This window comes from Phasianus colchicus, chromosome 2 (assembly GCF_987193195.1).
Source record: "Phasianus colchicus chromosome 2, bPhaCol1.hap1.1, whole genome shotgun sequence".
Classification (NCBI taxonomy): Eukaryota; Metazoa; Chordata; class Aves; order Galliformes; family Phasianidae; genus Phasianus; species Phasianus colchicus.
Window position 1 is genome coordinate 18,603,467 of NC_143437.1, and position 18,498 is coordinate 18,621,964.

Genomic DNA, 18,498 nt, shown 5'->3' on the forward strand with positions numbered 1-18,498 from the left:
GTCATTGTTTTGGTATGTTGTTTTCCCTTCAAAAACTCAGGCCTCGATTGCACTGTGTGCAAGAAATTGAACTTATAGGAAGAGAGAAATATCAGCAGCATATGTAGTACTCCAAGGCATCTTTCTATCACCTGCTAGTCAGAAGCAGCATTTACTAAATTTGACACTCTTCTGTGACAGCACTATCAAAGCTTCATGCTCTTAGCTCTGTCCCAGTTGTGCCTTGTGGGAACTCTGAATAGAGAACTCAAGGCCCTATCCACTGGATAGAGAGAAAGGCCAAGTACAGATATCCCAAGACATATGGTTTTTTGAATGCAGAACATTTTCTGGGCTGTATTTTTAGAGGACATATACCAAATAGACACCTAAATTTATATAAAGATTTAATTGTGCAAGTAGATGATCAGGGGTGACAGTGTACACATTATATGAAAGCTTTGGGAACTGCAGGTGTTTGGAGGATGCAGGAGAGACATCTCTTAGTCAGGCATGTAAGGATGCACAACTGCACTTAGTTTTGATTAAGCAGCAGGGAAAGATTTGGCACAAGCACGAATGTTTGACTGTTCATATTCTCTTTGCATTTTATTGAATGCTGATTAATTCTTATTTCCTCTCCATGAGAGCTAACTGCAGTACTAGGAAGCCATATATGCATGTATTTGAGAAGGTAATTGCATGTATCAAGCTGACACGACAATATACATGGATCTATTAAATAAATTGTTGGTTTCATTTTCACCTATTATCAAAAACCAAATCCAAGACTCTGCATATGGTAATATAATCACATTTATTTACGCTAAGCAGCCTGCTTGAATGACAAATGGAGATCATCACAGATGATGAAGAAAGCAGAGTTTTACTCACAGCACCCCATGGATCTCTGGACTGATCCTAAGAAATCACTTAATTTTTCATTATCTTCAATTTCCCATGTGAAAAACCCTCCTAACTGTGCGTTTTTTTTTTTTTGTAAAATGCATTAAGATATCTAAATGATAGGAACTATGTAAAGTATTGTTGTTACTGTAAATGTTTTGATAATTTTGGTTACTGATTGAGCATTTGTCTGAATGGCTTCAAGAGCTGATTTGTATTTGTGACAGAGTTTTTTCAACATTTTTAAATGGATTCTCATATAATTATAATGAATATTTTAAAATTAATAAGTATTGAAAAAGACACAACAAACACACAAATGATAATTCAGTAGCCAGAGTGATAATGTGAGTTCATCAGTGCTCAATCCCGTCTTCAAATATTAATTCATTTGCTGAATTATTCATTTCCTTATTTTATGAATTAATCAGTATCTTGGCAGTTTTGTAACTTGACATCTTTGTGTACAGCAAACCAGGCAGGGATATGACAGCATCTTACACTGTTCACTAGTCTCTAAAGGAGGAAATTTCCATAAGGTGACAAAAGTGTCACTGGAGAATGAGAAACCATACTCTTAATTTAATTGCTTGTGTGCTCTTCACTTATTCACTTGACATTACTAGCGACTTTGCATATGCTACACCTAAAATATCATTAAATGCCCTTTTCCCATAGACTTGAGATGTTTAATTAGTGTTTTCAAAGTCATTTGTCCCTGTTGCTTTCAACCTTTCCCACACTGTGACCTTATTTGCCAATATATTCCCTTCCCATTGGCACACAGCATGTAATTTTATGCCCGCTCAGGAGAAACGCAGGATTCAGACATTCTGCCTTTAACAGGCAACAAGATTATTCAGCTGCTTGAATTCAAGTCTAACTTGCACATTCCCTGAGGAGCCACCAATTTTAAACACAGAAACAAAACGTGCATGCTATTGCTAAGGGCAAAGCTGTGATTAGGCACTGATTGATTACTGCAACAAAATAAAACTGAAGACACCAGAACTTGTCAGGACAGGTTAAATATGGTTTACGTTAAAATCCGACCAGAGATTATCTAGAGGTTATAATCTGAGGCAATTCCAGTTTAGAATGAAACCTCTCTTTGTAAAAACGTGCTCAGTCCTAGGTGGTCTTTAAAGACCACCCAAAACACTCAGATCAAAACTCAAACCTCCTATACTTTCAGAAGGGCTTGTCTACTTGCACCAGCACTTCCACTCGTTTTTCCGCCTGGTAAAGTAGCTACTGCGTAAAAATAAATGTAAAGGGCTGCTGTTGAGGGCAGTTTCTCTCAGGTGTGAAAAAAGCCATTCCTTGGTGTTCCTCTCACACATGCTTTCCTTTGCGTCTGGATTTTGTGTTGAGGGACGTGGTCTGGTGAGTACTATTGGTGATAGGTGGGTGGTTGGATTGGATGACCTTGTAGGCCTTTTCCAACCTCGGTCATTCTGTGATTCCTTCTCCTTGCCCAAGGGAAACACTGGTGAGGCTGTGAGGCAGCTGTCAGCGCTATCCTGGTGTTACCTAGTCACCCTCATCGCTGCCAAGAGGATGCTCAGTGTCCAGAGATGGAACAGAAATTGGTGGGTGTTACATCCAACCAAGAGCCACAGTGCAAGAATTCAGATTATGAGATCGAGTCAGCGCCTCAATGCGCCTCTCTTCAGACACAGGGCGGCTGAGAAGCCGGTTCTTCCTCTCAACCAAGTACTCAGGCACCTCTCGCGTGCCAATTACTGCATAACGACTTGGCCCCGAGGTGAAAACCCCGCCTGGAGGCTGAGTGCCCTCAGCACCACGCAGCGGGCGAGAAGCAGCCATCCCCTCACAGCGGCGCCCGAGCCACCCCTCCAACGGCTGCCGGCGTCACGTGACGGCCGTCGCGAGGAAGGGGGGGAGAGGGGGGCGCGCGCTCGGCTCCGCGCATGCGCCCTGCGCGGGACGGCGCGGCTCCAGCTGCGAGGGAAGGCGGCGACCGCTTCCGGGTCGGGCGGCGCGGCGGCACCATGTCGTGCGCCCTCGTCCCTTTCGGCCGCTTCCAGGATCTGGAGGCGGCCCGCGACTTCCTGTGCCCGCACCGCCGCCAGGGCAGCGCCGCGGCCGGCAGAGAGAGCGGTGAGTCCGGCTCGCTGCTGGAAGGGGACCCGGGGTTCGGTCCCGCGTGTGGGGCTCGGCGGGGCGGCAGCCCGGCTGTGCTGAGGACACAGCCCGCCGAGGAAGGTGCCGGCTGGGCGTGCCACGTCTGCAGGCTCTGCTGCTGGGCGCTGCTGCTGCCCGTCCGATCTCCCGTACTCGTCTTCGTCCGTGGGCTGTGAGCGAAGCTCCTCAGGCACTGCGCGTCTGCGGCTTCGCGGTGGAAGTTTGCGGTGTCCTACTTCAAGGAGTGCAGCTCTCGGAGGGTTCTCTTAAAGTGCGCATGTCTGAGATCGCAAGACGCGCTGTGAGTGTGCTAAGAGTTAGTTTGGTGGCTCCAAGGAGAACTAAAGAAGCCACGCAGCAACTAGTCAGGAGGCCAGGTTTGTGTAGCACGGGGCAATCCAAATCATAGAATGGTTAGGGTTGGAAGAGATCACCCGTCCCCATCCCCAGCTTTTGGCAGGGCTGTCTCCCCAACTCAGGCTGCTCTCATCCAGCCTGGCCTGGAGCACCTCCAGGGATGGGGCACCACAGCTGTATGGGCAATACTGGGGCCTCACTGCCCTCTGAGTGAAAAATGACTCCCTGAAATCTAGTCTGAAAAAGCCGAGCTCGCTGTGTTCCCACAGAATGACCGCAGACCCAAACCCAGAGCTCACAGCACAGAGACAGGGGTGTGAGATGGCATTAACTGTGTTGCTGTGAGTTGCTGCGTGGCTGCTTTTGTTCTTATTTGAGCCACCTTTAGCACAATCTTTGGGCTTTCTGGCAATAAGCGTGGAAGGAATGCATTTGAAGAAGGTGATCAGGATCCTTCTCAGATTCTCCCATTATGAACTGAGCTATGAGGGAATGCTGAGATGCTTATTTAAAAAATCTAAAAGGTTTTGTAGGGGATTAGAAGGGGCAAGACAGCACAGAGGTTGTGAAAACTTAAAAATACACTGTAACTAATTTACTGCTGAATCTTGTTGGCTTCTTTTTGTGTTTATGGTTGAATTTAATACACTTAATTGTCGAAGTGCAGTTGGAAAGAAGTAATTTAGGAAGAATTTTATGTAGCTCATCTCGATTGTTGTGCATTTCAAACTCCTAATAGAAAGCAGTAATGTTCTGCAACCATGCTTCTCATTTTAATCCTATGGTACTCCAAAAAATGCACACAGATTCTGCATGGCTCTTCTCTTAGTGTCAGTGGTATCTAAAGGAAGGATTCTGGAACTGCTAGCATCCTATTAAGTGCCTGTTGGATACTGAAGGTAAAAGCCAAGGATTGTAATGTGTTTGTGTTTCTAAAGGTGCATGTTGAAAGAAATTCAAGTATTTCTCTGTCATTCGATAGTACATGCAAGACTAATGAGAGTAAAGGAACTTCAGTGTGCCCTTGCAGCTCGGAAGCCAAATGGTATCCTGGGCTCCATCAAAAAAGCAGTGGCCAGCAGGGACAGGGAGGTGATTGTTCCTCTCTACTCTGCTCTTGTGAGGCCCCATCTGGAATATGGCGTCCAAGTGTGGAGCCTCCAGCACAAGTAAGACAGAGAGCTGTTGGAGAGGGTCCAGAGGAGGGCCACGAAGATGATCAGGGGACTGGAGCACCTCCCCTGCCTGGTCTAGTATTAAATGGGGAGGTTGTTGGCCCTGCGTGTAGCAGGGGGGTTGGAGATTCATGATCCTTGAGGTCCCTTCCAACCCTGGCCATTCTGTGATTCTGGATGCTTCTGTTGGTGTGGATTTTTCAAATGGCAGTTGTAAAGAGAGGAGGCATTTTGTCTGTTGTAGAAGCATGAAAAAATGATAGCAGCATTGCGATTGCATTTCTGGAATGTGCTGTTCATCCTCTTTAACGAGTAGGCTCTATTTGGGGCTATTTTTGTATTTGCTTATTTAGTCATCAAGGCTGAGTATCAAAACTGAGTGTTTCTCAGAGTACCATTCATTTAGACTTATTCACATCTTTTGGATTGGTGGCTGTAATTTTTTTTTGATACTGCAGCTGTTGGCTCGAAGTGAGTTAGAATCCTCAAAGCGACTTTAATTAAGCACAGAAACAGGCCATGTTGGAGCACAGTGTCTCAGTGCATTCATTTTTGATCAGGTGGAGCACTGTTATAATTTGGTGAGGTGTCATGTTAGAAATGAGCAAGTTGTGTAAGTATCTTAAGTTAGGAAAAAAAAAAAACCATGGATTTGGCTGTGTGGAATGGGAGGTTCCTTTCCCTTTACATTTGTTTCAGAAATCATAGAAATCATAGTCATTGTTTCTTGCTGCCTGCTTTCCTGCCACTCTGCAGTCTAAGCAACTGAGTCACTGAGCTGTGAGGATGTTTGGAAACATGTTATGCTGGGTGAGATGGTGTAGGTAATGCAGTCACTGCTGCTCCTGAGGTCTTGTACTCTGAGTTGCTGTTTTGTCTCTCTTCCTTTATTTTTTACACCTACGTGTTAAGCCAGTCATTTTTCTTAGTCATCAGCTGACTTGTATGGCAGATCAGAAAAAGACCTAAGTTTTCTATAGTCATTATAATTTGAGGAATTTATCTGTAGTTTATTTGAAGTAAGATCAGGGATCTCTGTTCTACCAGATGCTGATCCTGAACTGTGTCTTTCGAACCAATTTACAGCACGTTAGTTATGTAGCCAGGTGGCCTGATGCTAGGTAGGATTTGGGGATGTCATCCTGAAGTAAAACCAAAAATTTAGTACTTGCCTGATGTGCAGAAATTTGTAGTTCACAAGTGTGTTTATCTCCCGTTACACAAATGACATTCATCCCCCCAAATCATTTCTCCTTGGGAGCTCCCAGGTGACGATGCTTGCATGTGATACTAAGCAGGTGACTTGAGGGTAGTACATGGCCCAGCCTACAGCACTGAAATGCTGCTGTTTACCTTGGGTGGGGCTGGGCATGAGACTGAGGGGGATGTTTTGACCTTGATAGATGATGTCTAAAGCCAAGACATATCACTTCTCTGCCCCTTTTTACAGTAGGAATGATAGATAACTATGGTAGAGGAACTCTTCTCCAAAACCCCGCAGTATTAAATTGGCAGCATCCTGAAAAGCATTCTTCAGCCCTGTTCCTTGAAACCACATATTTGGAATTGTGCTTAACACACTTGGCTTTATCTAGGCTAACTAATTTATTCAGAAATTCAGAAAGCCAGGCTTTTTATTTCAGAGCTTCAAACAAGGTTAAAAAATTGCATTACAAAATTAATTTCTAAATGGCATTTGGCTATGGGATTCTTAAGTGCATCTGTATGCCTCTTATTCAGTTTGGTATTTTCCTGTTGAAGAGCCTCTCAATAAACTTTTTTGTACTGCCTCTTTAATTAGATCCTCACTCTCCGGATTGTGTTGTATACATTTAAGGTTCCTTTCTTTCAATTTCTGTAATATATAAAAAAGGATAATGCCTTTGTTATGTTTCATATCTAATAGTACATTCTGAGATGGGGGCAGATGAAATGATGTGCTCTCAACTCACGTGGTAAAGTGGTGTCAGAGTACTTTGTCCAAATATCCTTCACACCTGTTGGTGTTCTTACTTGTTCTGTTCTGGTTGTTTTTCTGTTTTTACTGCTGTAACATCTTTAGTTGATAGCCTTCCTTCTTCCTCTCTGTGACTGATAACTGGAGCTGGGACTTGCACTTGAAAAAGGAAGCACAATGTTTTATGTGTCATCAGTTTCATTTCTTTCCAGTGCTATATTGTTTCACGATGTTTCCTTCGTGCAGTGCTACCTCCAACTTTGTTTTTTGATACTCTATGACTGTAAACCATGGAAATTTGCAGCATTATTTAAAAAAAGCTATGTAGTACAGGATCATTTTAAATTATGATTGTTTTTCTTGGATTAAAGCAGTTTCTTCTTTTGATGGTCACAAGAAATACATTAGCTGGTTTTTGTTTCTTTTTGGATTAGTGGGCAAATTTAATTTGAATGCCATCTTTTTTCTTTTTCACTTGTTTTAAGATAGGAACAATACAGATCTGCAAAAGGGCTTCCTAGTAATGCTGTCAAAGCAGCCCAGTATGTCTGACAGTCTCCAGTCAGGGGGAGTTTGGGAAGAAATGTCCTGTGTTTACTGAATGGCAGAGAGTTGTAAAATCATTTTTAAATAATTCCTTGGCCTGAAGAGAAAAGAAGCTGGTATTTCTTCTCATGTGAAATCCAGGCACATAACAAATCGGTGCTTGACTTGGATTTATATACAAGTAGGACATATGTGTTACATTTTTCAATGATACAGCTTGAGACTTTATGGACTAAAATCTAAAACCGTGTTGAAGACAATATTCTGTCTTGAACGCTTTGTTAAAATTTATCTCATTAAAAGAAAGAAATGAACTTTTTTTCAGTCGTGTATCCACATATGTAGGGGTAGTCTGATCACTGTAGCTTTGGGGCTCAGTTTTCAACACGTGTTTTCCATCTTCTGAGGAATATTTTGTGATGCATTCACATTAGTGAGTAATGCTGTGCTGTGGCTGAAGCATTATCGAATGCACAGAATGGTTGAAGCTCCATTATTTCTGAGATGAATCACTTGTTTAATACCCTGCTTCACTTGTCATTTCAGTTGCACTGCATGAGTTGAAATTCTTGATAAGGATAGAGGCACCATTTTTCCAGAATTCATGCCTGCAAGGATGGAACGAATGCATACAGGGGCTTGAGAAATGCGCATCATTAAAGTATGTGGGGCAGTCTGTGTAATACTGAGTGGATACAAAGGAGTAAGCTTGTAATGGCTGTAAGCTGGAGGACATGCTGGCCTTACAGAGCAGGTCACAGCTGTGAGAGATCTTTGCAGCATCACCAGTGGGATGATGCCTCACTATTACCTCATGTTTCCCCATCTGTCTGGATTTCTGAGCCATCTAGATTCATCTGAAAGATGATTACAACACTTATAGTGTAGCTGTGCGTGGAAAGGCTGCAGGAATTGTCACGATGAGGGTTTTATGGTGGGTGTTGAATCTCAGCATTGATGTGGCAGAGTTCTGGTGGAATAGTTGGTCTGTTCTGTGCTGTGGGGATTGCGTCGGCCCTGATGGTGCTTCCTGGAGGTGGTTTTGACTCTCTGGACTGTGATGCACTGGCAGTTTTCTTTCCTGCGTGAATTATATAGGAAGGAGATTTTTTTTTTCTTTTGAGATAATAAACGCAAATGGAAGTAGAATTTGGTTAGCTAGCTTAAACTAAATATTGAGTTGGTTTCTGCTTTCTTCTTGCAGCTCATATGCAAAATGCCGTAATTCTCCTTTATCTATTTGTACACTGGAAAGTCATAAAGCCTCATCTTGTATTTGGGCTTGCCTGTTGTTGTTACATAGGTAGACCTCTTGAGATAACTGCGCAGCCAGCTCTGTGTTGGCGATGATGCAGTAAGCTGGCTGACTCACCCATTTCATAGATGGTGGAGAGGTTTCAATTTTAACAAAGGTTACTCATGTATTAGATATTTGGTCATACACAGTTTTGTGAAACACCTCAGCAGCGTTGGTGGAGTGCTTCTTTCTTAAACTAAAATATTTTTAGAGTTGTTTTTCTTCATTAATGGTACAAAAGCTTAAAAAATCTGCATGAACAGAGTATAGATTTCAATTTCTGTTTTGTTTTCTAGTTTGATTTTGTTGTTAAAGTAGCCAGAGGTTTTTAGAAAAATAGTGTTCTTGGTATAAACATTCTTGTTCGTGCTGTTTGGTCATCCAAAATGGCTGAACCTTTCTTGATTAAAGCTAAATTTAAACTAGGTTGAGATGAGATGCTTAAACTTGTTAAGGTCCATGCAGCCGTGACATCAGTTAATGAAACTCTTAGAAGAACCCCTCAGGAAATGCTTGAAGTCTAAAGAAATCTGAAGCAGTAACATCAGTATCAATTTCTATACTTTTTTTTTTTAAGCTATTACAGTGATAAGCTTGTAGTCTTATTGAGGCTTTCAGTGATGGTGGTGGTTCAGAATTGTGTTAAACCTGCTCACTGCAGATGTGCATCTTTTACTATTTAGTGCCTGTGTGCAACTAACCTTTGGGTCTTCAGTTCCCATCAAGTTCAGAATTTTTAGATGAAAGAATTTCAAATGTTGTTATCAAAGACCAATGCCTCATCCCTTGTAAGACAGCTGAGAAGTAGGCTTCTCTCTACAAATTGCAATTTTCTCAGCATATTTGAGCTATTTTGTAAGCCTGTGGTTTCCCTGAGATTTCTGAATGATGTAACTGAAACCGACTGGTGTCTTGTTAACTTTCCCCTGGGTTGTTTTGCCAAGAGGTGAATAGGCAGTGCCAGCGTTCTCCTTTTCCCTGTGGAGGCTGTAGCTTCAGCTTTGCTGTGGCTTCTTTGGGAGCAGTTGAATCTGTGTTGTCCTGGCTGTGGAGATTCTGTTATCAGAGGTGAATTTCCTTGCACGCAGTCATTTCCTGTCAGAATGGACTTACCTTGCTACCAGCTTGTCCTGCAATTGACTGAAAAACAAACCAAAAACACCAATATGGAAAGGAAGATATTTTTTTCATACAAAATTATTTCACAAAATTTTTCACACATGGTTCTTATCATGTTGCAGGGCTTCTGACCTTCATCAGTATGATGCTCAAGGGCACAAACGTGAATCCTTGAAGGGATGAGAGAGCATCCTGTCTCCTTACTTTCTCTCTAGCTGCCTGCTAATATGTACAAGATTGTACTTTTGCTGTCTTTGAAGCAGTAACAATTTTGAATCAAGCTAAAGCTTAGATTTTACAGAAAGGTCTTAGGTATTCATAGCTCCTGTCACTTTAGCTTACTGAAACAAACTAGAAGTTTATTTTGGCTCTCCTGAAAGAACTGTGGAGGAATTGAGAGAAGGCTAAAGTGGTTGAATAATTTGTTCAGTAAAGTGCGGAGGCCCTGCTGAAGGACGTGTTGCACCAGGCACTGTAAGCTGTTACTGCCCAGAGCTCTGTCAGGTGCTCCTGCACCTGTTTCTAATCTGTACTTAGATTACATCTTTATTCTGTTGGCTTTTTTTTGCTTTTTCACAGATTGAAAGTGAAAATAAATAGGAAGAAATCCAGCTCTACCTCTTCGTTAGTTTTTTTTTTTCCCTGTAGAGCTTGTTTAGTACCTGCCACTAATAAAGTTGCAGTGCATTGGTGGAGAAAGGAAAACAACTGCCAGCAATCCACTTTGTGTTTTCTCTTGCTTATGTCATATTCATGTGACTGTTTTTTTGTCTGTTTGAAGCAGGTAAACCAACAAACTGGGAAGATGGTGGCTGGGGAGCCTGGGATGAAGCAGAATTACCAGAACCTGTAAGTTCATATGCGTGAGTTCTAGATCTCTGCATTTCAGTCTCATTTTTCCTTGCAGATACTGTGGAGGCACAAATTCAGGCATCTACTCTCAGAATCCAGGTGACTCTTAGAAAAACTATTTCATAGTTGCATGTAAAAATACCATGGTGAGAATAAACACTGAACTAAAACGTTCTTCTGCAATTTGCAAGAGAGCATTACTTGAGTAGAGGAATGCAACGTAAAGTGTAGTAATTTCAGTATTTAAAGTGCATTATTTCTGATTTTAAGGAATAAATAAGAGGACTGATACGATCTTTTAGAACTGATGTAAAAACTTGAGTGTACCTACCTGGTAATGGGTGTTTTTCATTGCAGTCTGTTTCATTGCTTTGAACAAGTCACATTCCTCATTCTTCTCTTGCTGGTTGCCATTCCTGTATATAACTAATATTGGGAAGTGCAATTACCAGAAATCTAGAAACAATGATGTAAGCTGATGTAATTACATGCTGTGTCCTTTGTGTCAGCTTTAATGGTTTGCAGCTGCCTGTGTGGTTAGGGGATGACTGTCCAAAATATTCGTGGGGAATGAGGAATGCTGGAAATGCATCAGTTTTGGATAAAAGTGAAAGAGTAAAATGGTTTAAAGAAAAAAAAAAAAGATGCGTAGACTTTAATTTCACTTGGAACAAGTGCCTGAAATTAGCTTTTGAGGGAAAAAAGGAAAGAGTAGATATGTTGGCAAGGAAAAACGTATTTCTATATTTTGCTGTTAGTAGCTGTCTGAATGGTGGCTTTTGGGGGCCTGGGCATGGCAGTGAAGTTATGGTCATCAACCAGTCTTAAGTGTAGACTTTGAAATCCTGAACCACTGATGTAAATATCTTTCTACTAGTCACATAGTACTTCCTTTATGTTGTGATGTTTGGATGGTATTAAAGAGGAGATGAAATTAAACAAGCAGGATGAGGGCTTCACTGTTGCTCTTTACAGGGAGAAAAACATCCGTCTTCCAACAAGTGTATTTGAGAATAATGCAGCTAGCCTGGGATTGGTGTTGAGGTGAGACTTGTAGCTGTCAGGGATGACTTGCATAAGACGTTAGGGAAGCTGTCTCTGTAGAAATCCTCTGCATCCGAATGAATCATCTGAAGAAAACTGCTTGATAAATTCCATGTTAGAGCTAATAGGGTAGGTTGAAGAATCCAGGCCTCGCCTTGCTAAAAAAAACCCCTCTTCTGTATTTATCTCAGTGTGCAGGAAATATGCCTGAGGAGTGGGGCAGAATCTTCAACTTTTTACTTGAATGAGGAAAACAGATTACAGCTGAGGTGAAAAGTTTAAAAGAGCATGGTGTCTCCTCTGGATGAGTCACTCCCATGCTGATGTCAGGGAATAAAAGGGAGTATAGGAACTCTCAAATAGGGTGGATATTGAGCTCCCATTTCAACAAAGTGAATTTATCAGGTCACATTTTTATTACAACTTGTGGCTCCACACAGGACAATCCAACATCCAAACCATATGTCTGAAAATACTGTTCAAACAACACTTGAACTCTGCCAGCTCAGCACCACAACCACTGCCTTGAGCAGCAGGGTTCCATGCCCACTGTTTCAGTGTCTGAAGTATCTTTCTACATATATACACATATATATTTTTCTTTCAGAGGAATTTTGTACTACTTCATTTTAGGGAGTTGAAAACAGCTCTGCATTTAATCCTCATATGTTTCTTATAATTAGTTGAGTTGGAGCTAGTTTTAACTGGGATGTGTAGCTTGTTGTGAACCATGTGGTTTGCTAGTAAATATACTCTAAATCTTTTGCCATGTTTGAACTGTAAAAAGGAAAAGTGAAAATAAATATTACAATCCTAGCTCCCAGTGTAATTAGGGAAAAAGTGTTACTGTAGAATTTGGCATCCATAAACAGACAAGAATGACATGAAAAAAAGATTCACTTGTATGAATCAAGTGATAGCATGGACAAAGGTAGTTATCAGAGTATTTGTACTGTACTAATATTGACCAGATGATGGGCATTCGGTGTATTCTTTATGTGCACAAAGTGACTTTTTAATGCTGTGGCATTATGAAAGGAAATGAATGTAACAGGCAATCATGAGTGTGGTCTGTCAATTCTTCCTGCAGCTTTTCTCTGGAGGAGACTTGCGTTTCTTCCAAACAAATGCAGCTTCATTACTAATTTGCAGACCTGCAGATATAATTAGTGTAAGGTTGATGCCTTTTTGTGCATCATGTTTTTTTATGCAAATTTGTGCTCTAGCAATTTGATAGGTGGTTGTGCATTCAGCAGTGGTATTGAAATTAAGCCAAAGTGTTAATTTGAATCTTGCAGGTTGTGCTGTGTTTAAAAGTCACTGCATATATTAACTAAAGCTTTACTTGTAGGAAGAAGAAGAATCTACTTCCAAGAACCAGAGAAATTACTGGCTTCAAGACTGTGTGTTGTCCTTGTCACCAACAAATGACCTGATGGTAATAGCTAACGAGCAGAAGGCAGTCTTTTTAGTGTGTAAGTATATGTTCTGCTAAGCATGTAAGCATATACATTTAATAGTAGTCAGGGCAAAATCTATTTTTTTCCCCTATTTCTGGAGTTATCCTTAGTAATATATGAACATTGAAGAGCCAGCTTCCATTTATCTTTTGCCATTAACAGTTGCAGTACATGAGCATGGTATGTTGGTGATTCTTTCCCTTTACTCTGCCCTTGTAAGAACCTCCAAAATAAGAAAGACATGGAGCTGTTGGAGCAGGTCCAGAGGAGGGTCATGAGAATGATCAGAGGAGTGGAGCACTTCTCCTGTGTACAGAAGCTGAGAGAGCTGGGATTGTTAAAGCTCTGGGGATACCTTACAAGTAGCCTTCTGTTACCTAAAGGGAACCTGCAATAAAAATGTACAGGGACTCTTTATCGGGGAGTGCAGTGATATGGCAAGAAGTAATGGCTTTAAAAGAAAGGAGTTAGGTAATTAGGCAGATTGCATTAAGTTAGTATACTGCAAATGTTATTCTCTGAGGAGTTACGTGATCTAAAACTCGTGGGTTAGTTGCTAATTTATCAAAGAAAATAAGACAGCAGTGGTCCTCAGAAAGTTCCTATTGCATCAAGAATAAGGAGATGATCTAGCTTATCTGCTGGAGGCTGCTGCTGAACTGCTCAGCAGTAATTATACCACACAGCGGCACAAATGTCCTTGTGTCTTAAACTTTAGGAATCAAACAAATGCCACACAGTGCTAGTTTTCCTAGTTGTCCATCTGCAACTGGAAGTTGATGAAACAAAGTGTCAGTTGTAATAGCACTCTGAATAAGAAAGTGTTGTGTTTTCTAGCACTGTGTTGATTAAAACTTGTCAGACTTACTGTAGGATTTCCATGTTCTCAGGGTTAGCATTAAAATTTTGTTATTTCTTTAAGCTTCAGTGATCATCCCGGAAGAAGTTTGCATTTGCTTAGTACTCTTCTCCCTAAGATTCTGTTTTATTAATTGAACCTTTTAAAGTTTAATGAAGTATTACTTCATTATTATGAAGTATTACATTATTACTGTATGTAACTTTTTGAACAAAACTGGTCATTTCATAATGATGTTAATAGTATATTGGATGTGGCTGGATATGGCTCTGGACAGCCTGGCCTAGTGGTTGGCGACCCTGCACATAGCAGGGGGGTTGAAATTTGATGACTATTATGGTCCTTTTCAACCCAGGCATTTCTGTGATTGTTCTATGCAAGTTTGTACAAAGATGAGTTTTTTTAGAAAAGTCAGTAAAAATAATTTTTTTAGTCTTCAAGGTATGTAACTTGTGGTTAATCTAAGTGTGATAAGATGTATTTTATGAAAGAGCAATTAGGAATAGACTTCTGTGAGATGTGAGACATTACAGTTTTATAGATGGCATCTATTTTTAATCATAGCTAAATGGAAGCAGAGTGACAAGGGAAAAGAAGAAATGCAGTATGCTGTTGGCTGGAGTGGCTGTCTGAGTGTTGAAGAAGGGTAGGTGTTGGAATGTAGTTGTGATTAAAACATTTTTTTTCTATTTAATAATTAATAATTTATAAAGTAAACTTTGTTTTTTGCTTTTGTCCAAGTGCATTTATGTTTTCATACATTCGTATGTTGAAAACAAAAACGGAGTAATCTGGGTGAGCTTTGTGAAGGTCACCATTCATGGGTTCTGTGTCTCAGGACATGCTCAGATAAATTAGGAGGAATTCTGTCTGTGCAGTTTAACATATGTACATATAAATTAGAAATCAAATCTGGGTTCTCAAGCCTTGTACTAGAAGAACGCTTTATGAAAATCTTCTTTTAGAGTAGAGATGGAATTTTGGTAGTGATGTTGCAACTGGAATTGTATGAAATTGTTCCAGAAATAATTCTTCTCATTTTCAAAATATCAAGTAAATGTGAAGTTCTCTTTGGTTAAGAAGTCAGTCCAAATTACAAGTGGTGAGCAACATTCATGTGCTTTTTCTGTGTTCAGATGCATTGAATTTCATTTATCTTTGACCTCTACAGTAAATAGCCTTTTACCAGTTTGTCACTTTCAGAAATGGTTTTGGTGTTCTAAGTCATTTAGAAAATTTGCCTTGGAAATACATTTGGTATTTATATGAAATTTCTGCTAGATCTGTCTTCAAATAACCAGACTGACACTTTCTGGAATCTCCCATATGGAGTAGGATTTGGATTTCATTATCCAGTTTGCAGTCTCGAGTTGTCTGCATTTGAGCATGCCTGTTGGCTTCAGCCTTCTGTTATGCTGCAGGAGGTGCTGAATTAATCAGCCATTTTCCAATCTGTATGAGTAAGCCTGCTGCTGCAGTGAACTTGAACTATTTTGTAACATGTCTCTTCAGGGTTTTTCCCCATTCTACTGCTGAAATTACCGTGTCGTCTTCTACTCCAAACAAACTGCACAACAAACGAACAAAACCCTCTGTTCAGAAACTGTTCTTTGAGCTCCGTGTTGGAATGGGTGGCTTTCTTTAGATAGATGTAGCTAAATTTGTTACAGCTTGATTTAAGATTTGCAAGTGTTTCCTGTAGGTGAGGGTTCTATTTCTGTGGAGGTGTCAGTAGGGCAGTCACTGCCAGATTGTCTAAAGGCTTGTGGTGTTTTTTGCCCAGAGCTGTCTTTAATACTGTTGTGAGGCAGCTAAGCTTTCCTCTTAAAGATGAAATTTCACTGAAATGGCTATTAAGTTGTGATTATATTGCAACTCATGTCAAACTTGTGTTTAGGAGTTTTTTTCTATAATTGTCTAGCCTTGGGGAATGGAGGTGGTCTGAAATGCAAATAATCCGCAGTACTGGAAGCTTTTATGCTTCAAATGTTGTTCAGGATGTAATCTTGAATTTATACGGTATTTCATAAAATCTTTGTACTGCTTCTGTTTCCCTAGACTGTGTAAAGCTTTCTGTTGTAGAAACAGCTAAATAATTTTTGATTTGAGATATTGAAGCCTGCCTCTCTGCTTGCCTTCTGCATGCTGTGCCTGCCATGCTTTCCATTACTTGGGAAGACCAGGTTACATCTTGAAATGTTATCAAGTTATAATGATGAATACAGTGGATGTAAAAATCTACATAATGTATTTCAGAACTGTATTTTTGAGAAGTGTGGTTCAGGTGTAGTATTTGTTTTTTTAAGCAGTGAGTCTTTACTGAGAGCACTGGCAGAATGATCAGACTTAAGTGATGAAAGAGAACAATAACAAAGTGTAATAGCCACTCACTGCAATCTGTTTAGGTACTTATATGCCCTTGTAATTCAAAATGTCTTTAAAAGGAAGGTTTTCTTTTTGTGCCTTTTCTCGTTTGAGCTTGATAAATTATGTGCTGCATTGCTATATTGTTAATATGTTTAAAATGTTGACAAGATGTCATGTAGAGCAGTCTTCTACAACTGGAAGGTAAAATATGTTTATTAGTTTTATCTTTCTCTTTCTAGTGAATGTGTGAGTAGTGTATTGTGTATCCCATTGGCAAGTCAGAAGAGGTAAGGATTGATATTCCTATGAATATGCATTCTCCTTACATTACACCTTTGTATGTTTATGACTTAGAGCAGGATTTGTTTTTAACTTGTAATGCATCTTTATGAAACAGGAGCTCCACAGGTCGTCCTGATTGGACCTGCATTGTGGTTGGCTTCACCTCTGGCTATGTTCGTTTTTACACTGAGGTATGTTTCTCAGCACGGTGAGCCCACAAGAAAGCCATTGTAATAAACATCTATTTCTAAACAACATCTAATTTCACAATGTGTGACAGTAATGGTCACACTTATTATTCTTTCTCTTTTAGAGCGGAGTACTGCTTCTTGCACAGCTTTTAAATGAAGATCCTGTCCTGCAGCTTAAGTGCAGAACCTATGAAATTCCCAGGCATCCTGGTGTCACAGAACAGGTTTTGTCAGATTATTTCAAAAGCGAAGTGGCAGTGTTAAGGGGTATGAAAGGGAGTCTTCTCTGTGAATCCTCTGCGTCCTTTATCAGTTTTTTCATGGGTAGAAAATTCCTTACAAGAGACTGTGGATATCTTGTTTTAGAATTATATTTGCTTGTATAGTTTGAGGAGGATTCAGCATTTCTTTTGTTATTAGTAGTATTTAGTTTATTCTGTAGATTTGTTGTGGTCATCTCAGCAGCAGCATTGCAAAGGAAGGCTTAGTTCCTCTCCTATTTGTCATTTATGTGCACAAAATATGATAATGTATTGATGATGAAAGGAGAAAACAAAACTTGATAGGTGCCAGGAGCTATATGTATGCATTCACAAGCATTTACATTCTTTCACAGAGAAGATAGCTAAAAATTAAAGCAATGTTTATGAAAGTGCTAAGAATCTGTACGTCATGACTGTTTCCTACAGAGAAGTTTTTTGTAGAGCTCAAGCTACTTAGTAGAAAAGCCAGCTTTCTTTGCTTTTGGCTGAGTTGGCATGCTGTGTGCAGAAAACTAATGAAGTTAAAGACATTTGAGTCTGTTTTATGCATGTGTTTGTGCAATGTTAGCATGATGTTTTGAGATCGGTTTTGAAATACAGAAACATTAAGGAATTTGAATCCTGAGTTTATATGACCAAGTTAATGTTTTTGTGCCCAAGTGGTAATGCATGTGATAATCTACTTACAGAATTTGGCTCATAAAGCATTGTTGTATTCTAGATAGACCTGATTTTCTGTGGTCTTCACAAAAGCTACTGTAAATCTTATATTTTCTCCCTAAGCCATAAAATGTAGTAAGCAAGCATAAGAGTCACTGAAAGAAGATAAAATGATAAAATGTCAGGCCTAAATAACTGTTTATATATGGGACGGCATAATACTTAGTTCTCTTCTGCCTTATTGTTTTGCCTGGGGCTTGTTAGAAATTAACTCTTTGGATGTAATACTTGTTTTCATGTAGTTAACAGCTTATTTTTTAGCTACTGTGTTATAACAGTTGCAGTGATTTCTCTTTTTTTTTGTCTTTAATTTTTTTCTACAGAATGAAGAGCTAAGTATCCTGTATCCAGCAGCAATTGTGACTATTGATGGTTTCAGTCTCTTTCAGTCCCTACGTGCATGTCGCAACCAGGTAGCAAGAGGTATAGTTAAGAGAAAGCTTTTATTTCTGAGTCTCTTTATTTTGTGTAATGTGAAATACTATTTACTTACGCTTATCAGATATCAAGTCAAGGTAAAATTTGAATCTTTCTTGCTTATCCTTCAGTATGGAGGAATCTCTTGCATTTATGGGAATTCCTTACACCACAGAAAATGTCCTCACAGGACAAGTTGTCTGAGTGCTGCTGACTGCTTTGTACGTTCTTACCATAATGCTGTGTGCTGGTTGTGGCTGGGATAGAATTCATTTTCTTCGCAGTAGCACGTATTATGCTGTTTTGTATTTGTTACCAGCACAGTGTTGATAACACATTAGTGTTTTAGCTGTTGCTGGACAGTACACAGTGTCAAGGCCTTTTCTCATACTGCCCTGCTGGAGAATAGGCTGTGGTGTATGAGAACTTGAGAGGGGACACAACCAAGAGAGCTGACCGTTTCTCATACCATATGGTGTTGTGCCCAGTAGTAAAAGTTGGGGGAAAAAAGTAGAAAGGGAGGATGTTCAGAGCTAGTGTTAGTGTTCTGAAATGCCTT

The 18,498-nt window shown here is 40.1% G+C and overlaps 1 protein-coding gene across 3 annotated transcripts in view; it reads left to right on the forward strand.

Moving 5' to 3' along the window:
• Positions 1-2,824: 2,824 nt before the first annotated feature.
• The window catches only part of RAB3GAP2 (RAB3 GTPase activating non-catalytic protein subunit 2), a 41,008-nt gene continuing 25,334 nt past the window's right edge, over positions 2,825-18,498 (forward strand). Inside the window, exons 1-8 of one of the 3 annotated variants that reach the window (XM_031595972.2) lie at positions 2,825-3,009; positions 10,266-10,333; positions 12,732-12,855; positions 14,264-14,345; positions 16,306-16,353; positions 16,464-16,539; positions 16,662-16,763; positions 17,846-17,945. In XM_031595972.2, coding sequence (XP_031451832.2) covers positions 2,901-3,009; positions 10,266-10,333; positions 12,732-12,855; positions 14,264-14,345; positions 16,306-16,353; positions 16,464-16,539; positions 16,662-16,763; positions 17,846-17,945 — 709 coding nt within the window. In that variant the 5' untranslated portion in view covers positions 2,825-2,900. The remainder of the gene's footprint in view (positions 3,010-10,265; positions 10,334-12,731; positions 12,856-14,263; positions 14,346-16,305; positions 16,354-16,463; positions 16,540-16,661; positions 16,764-17,845; positions 17,946-18,498) is intronic. The other 2 variants (XM_031595956.2, XM_031595965.2) reach the window with 2 other exon arrangements.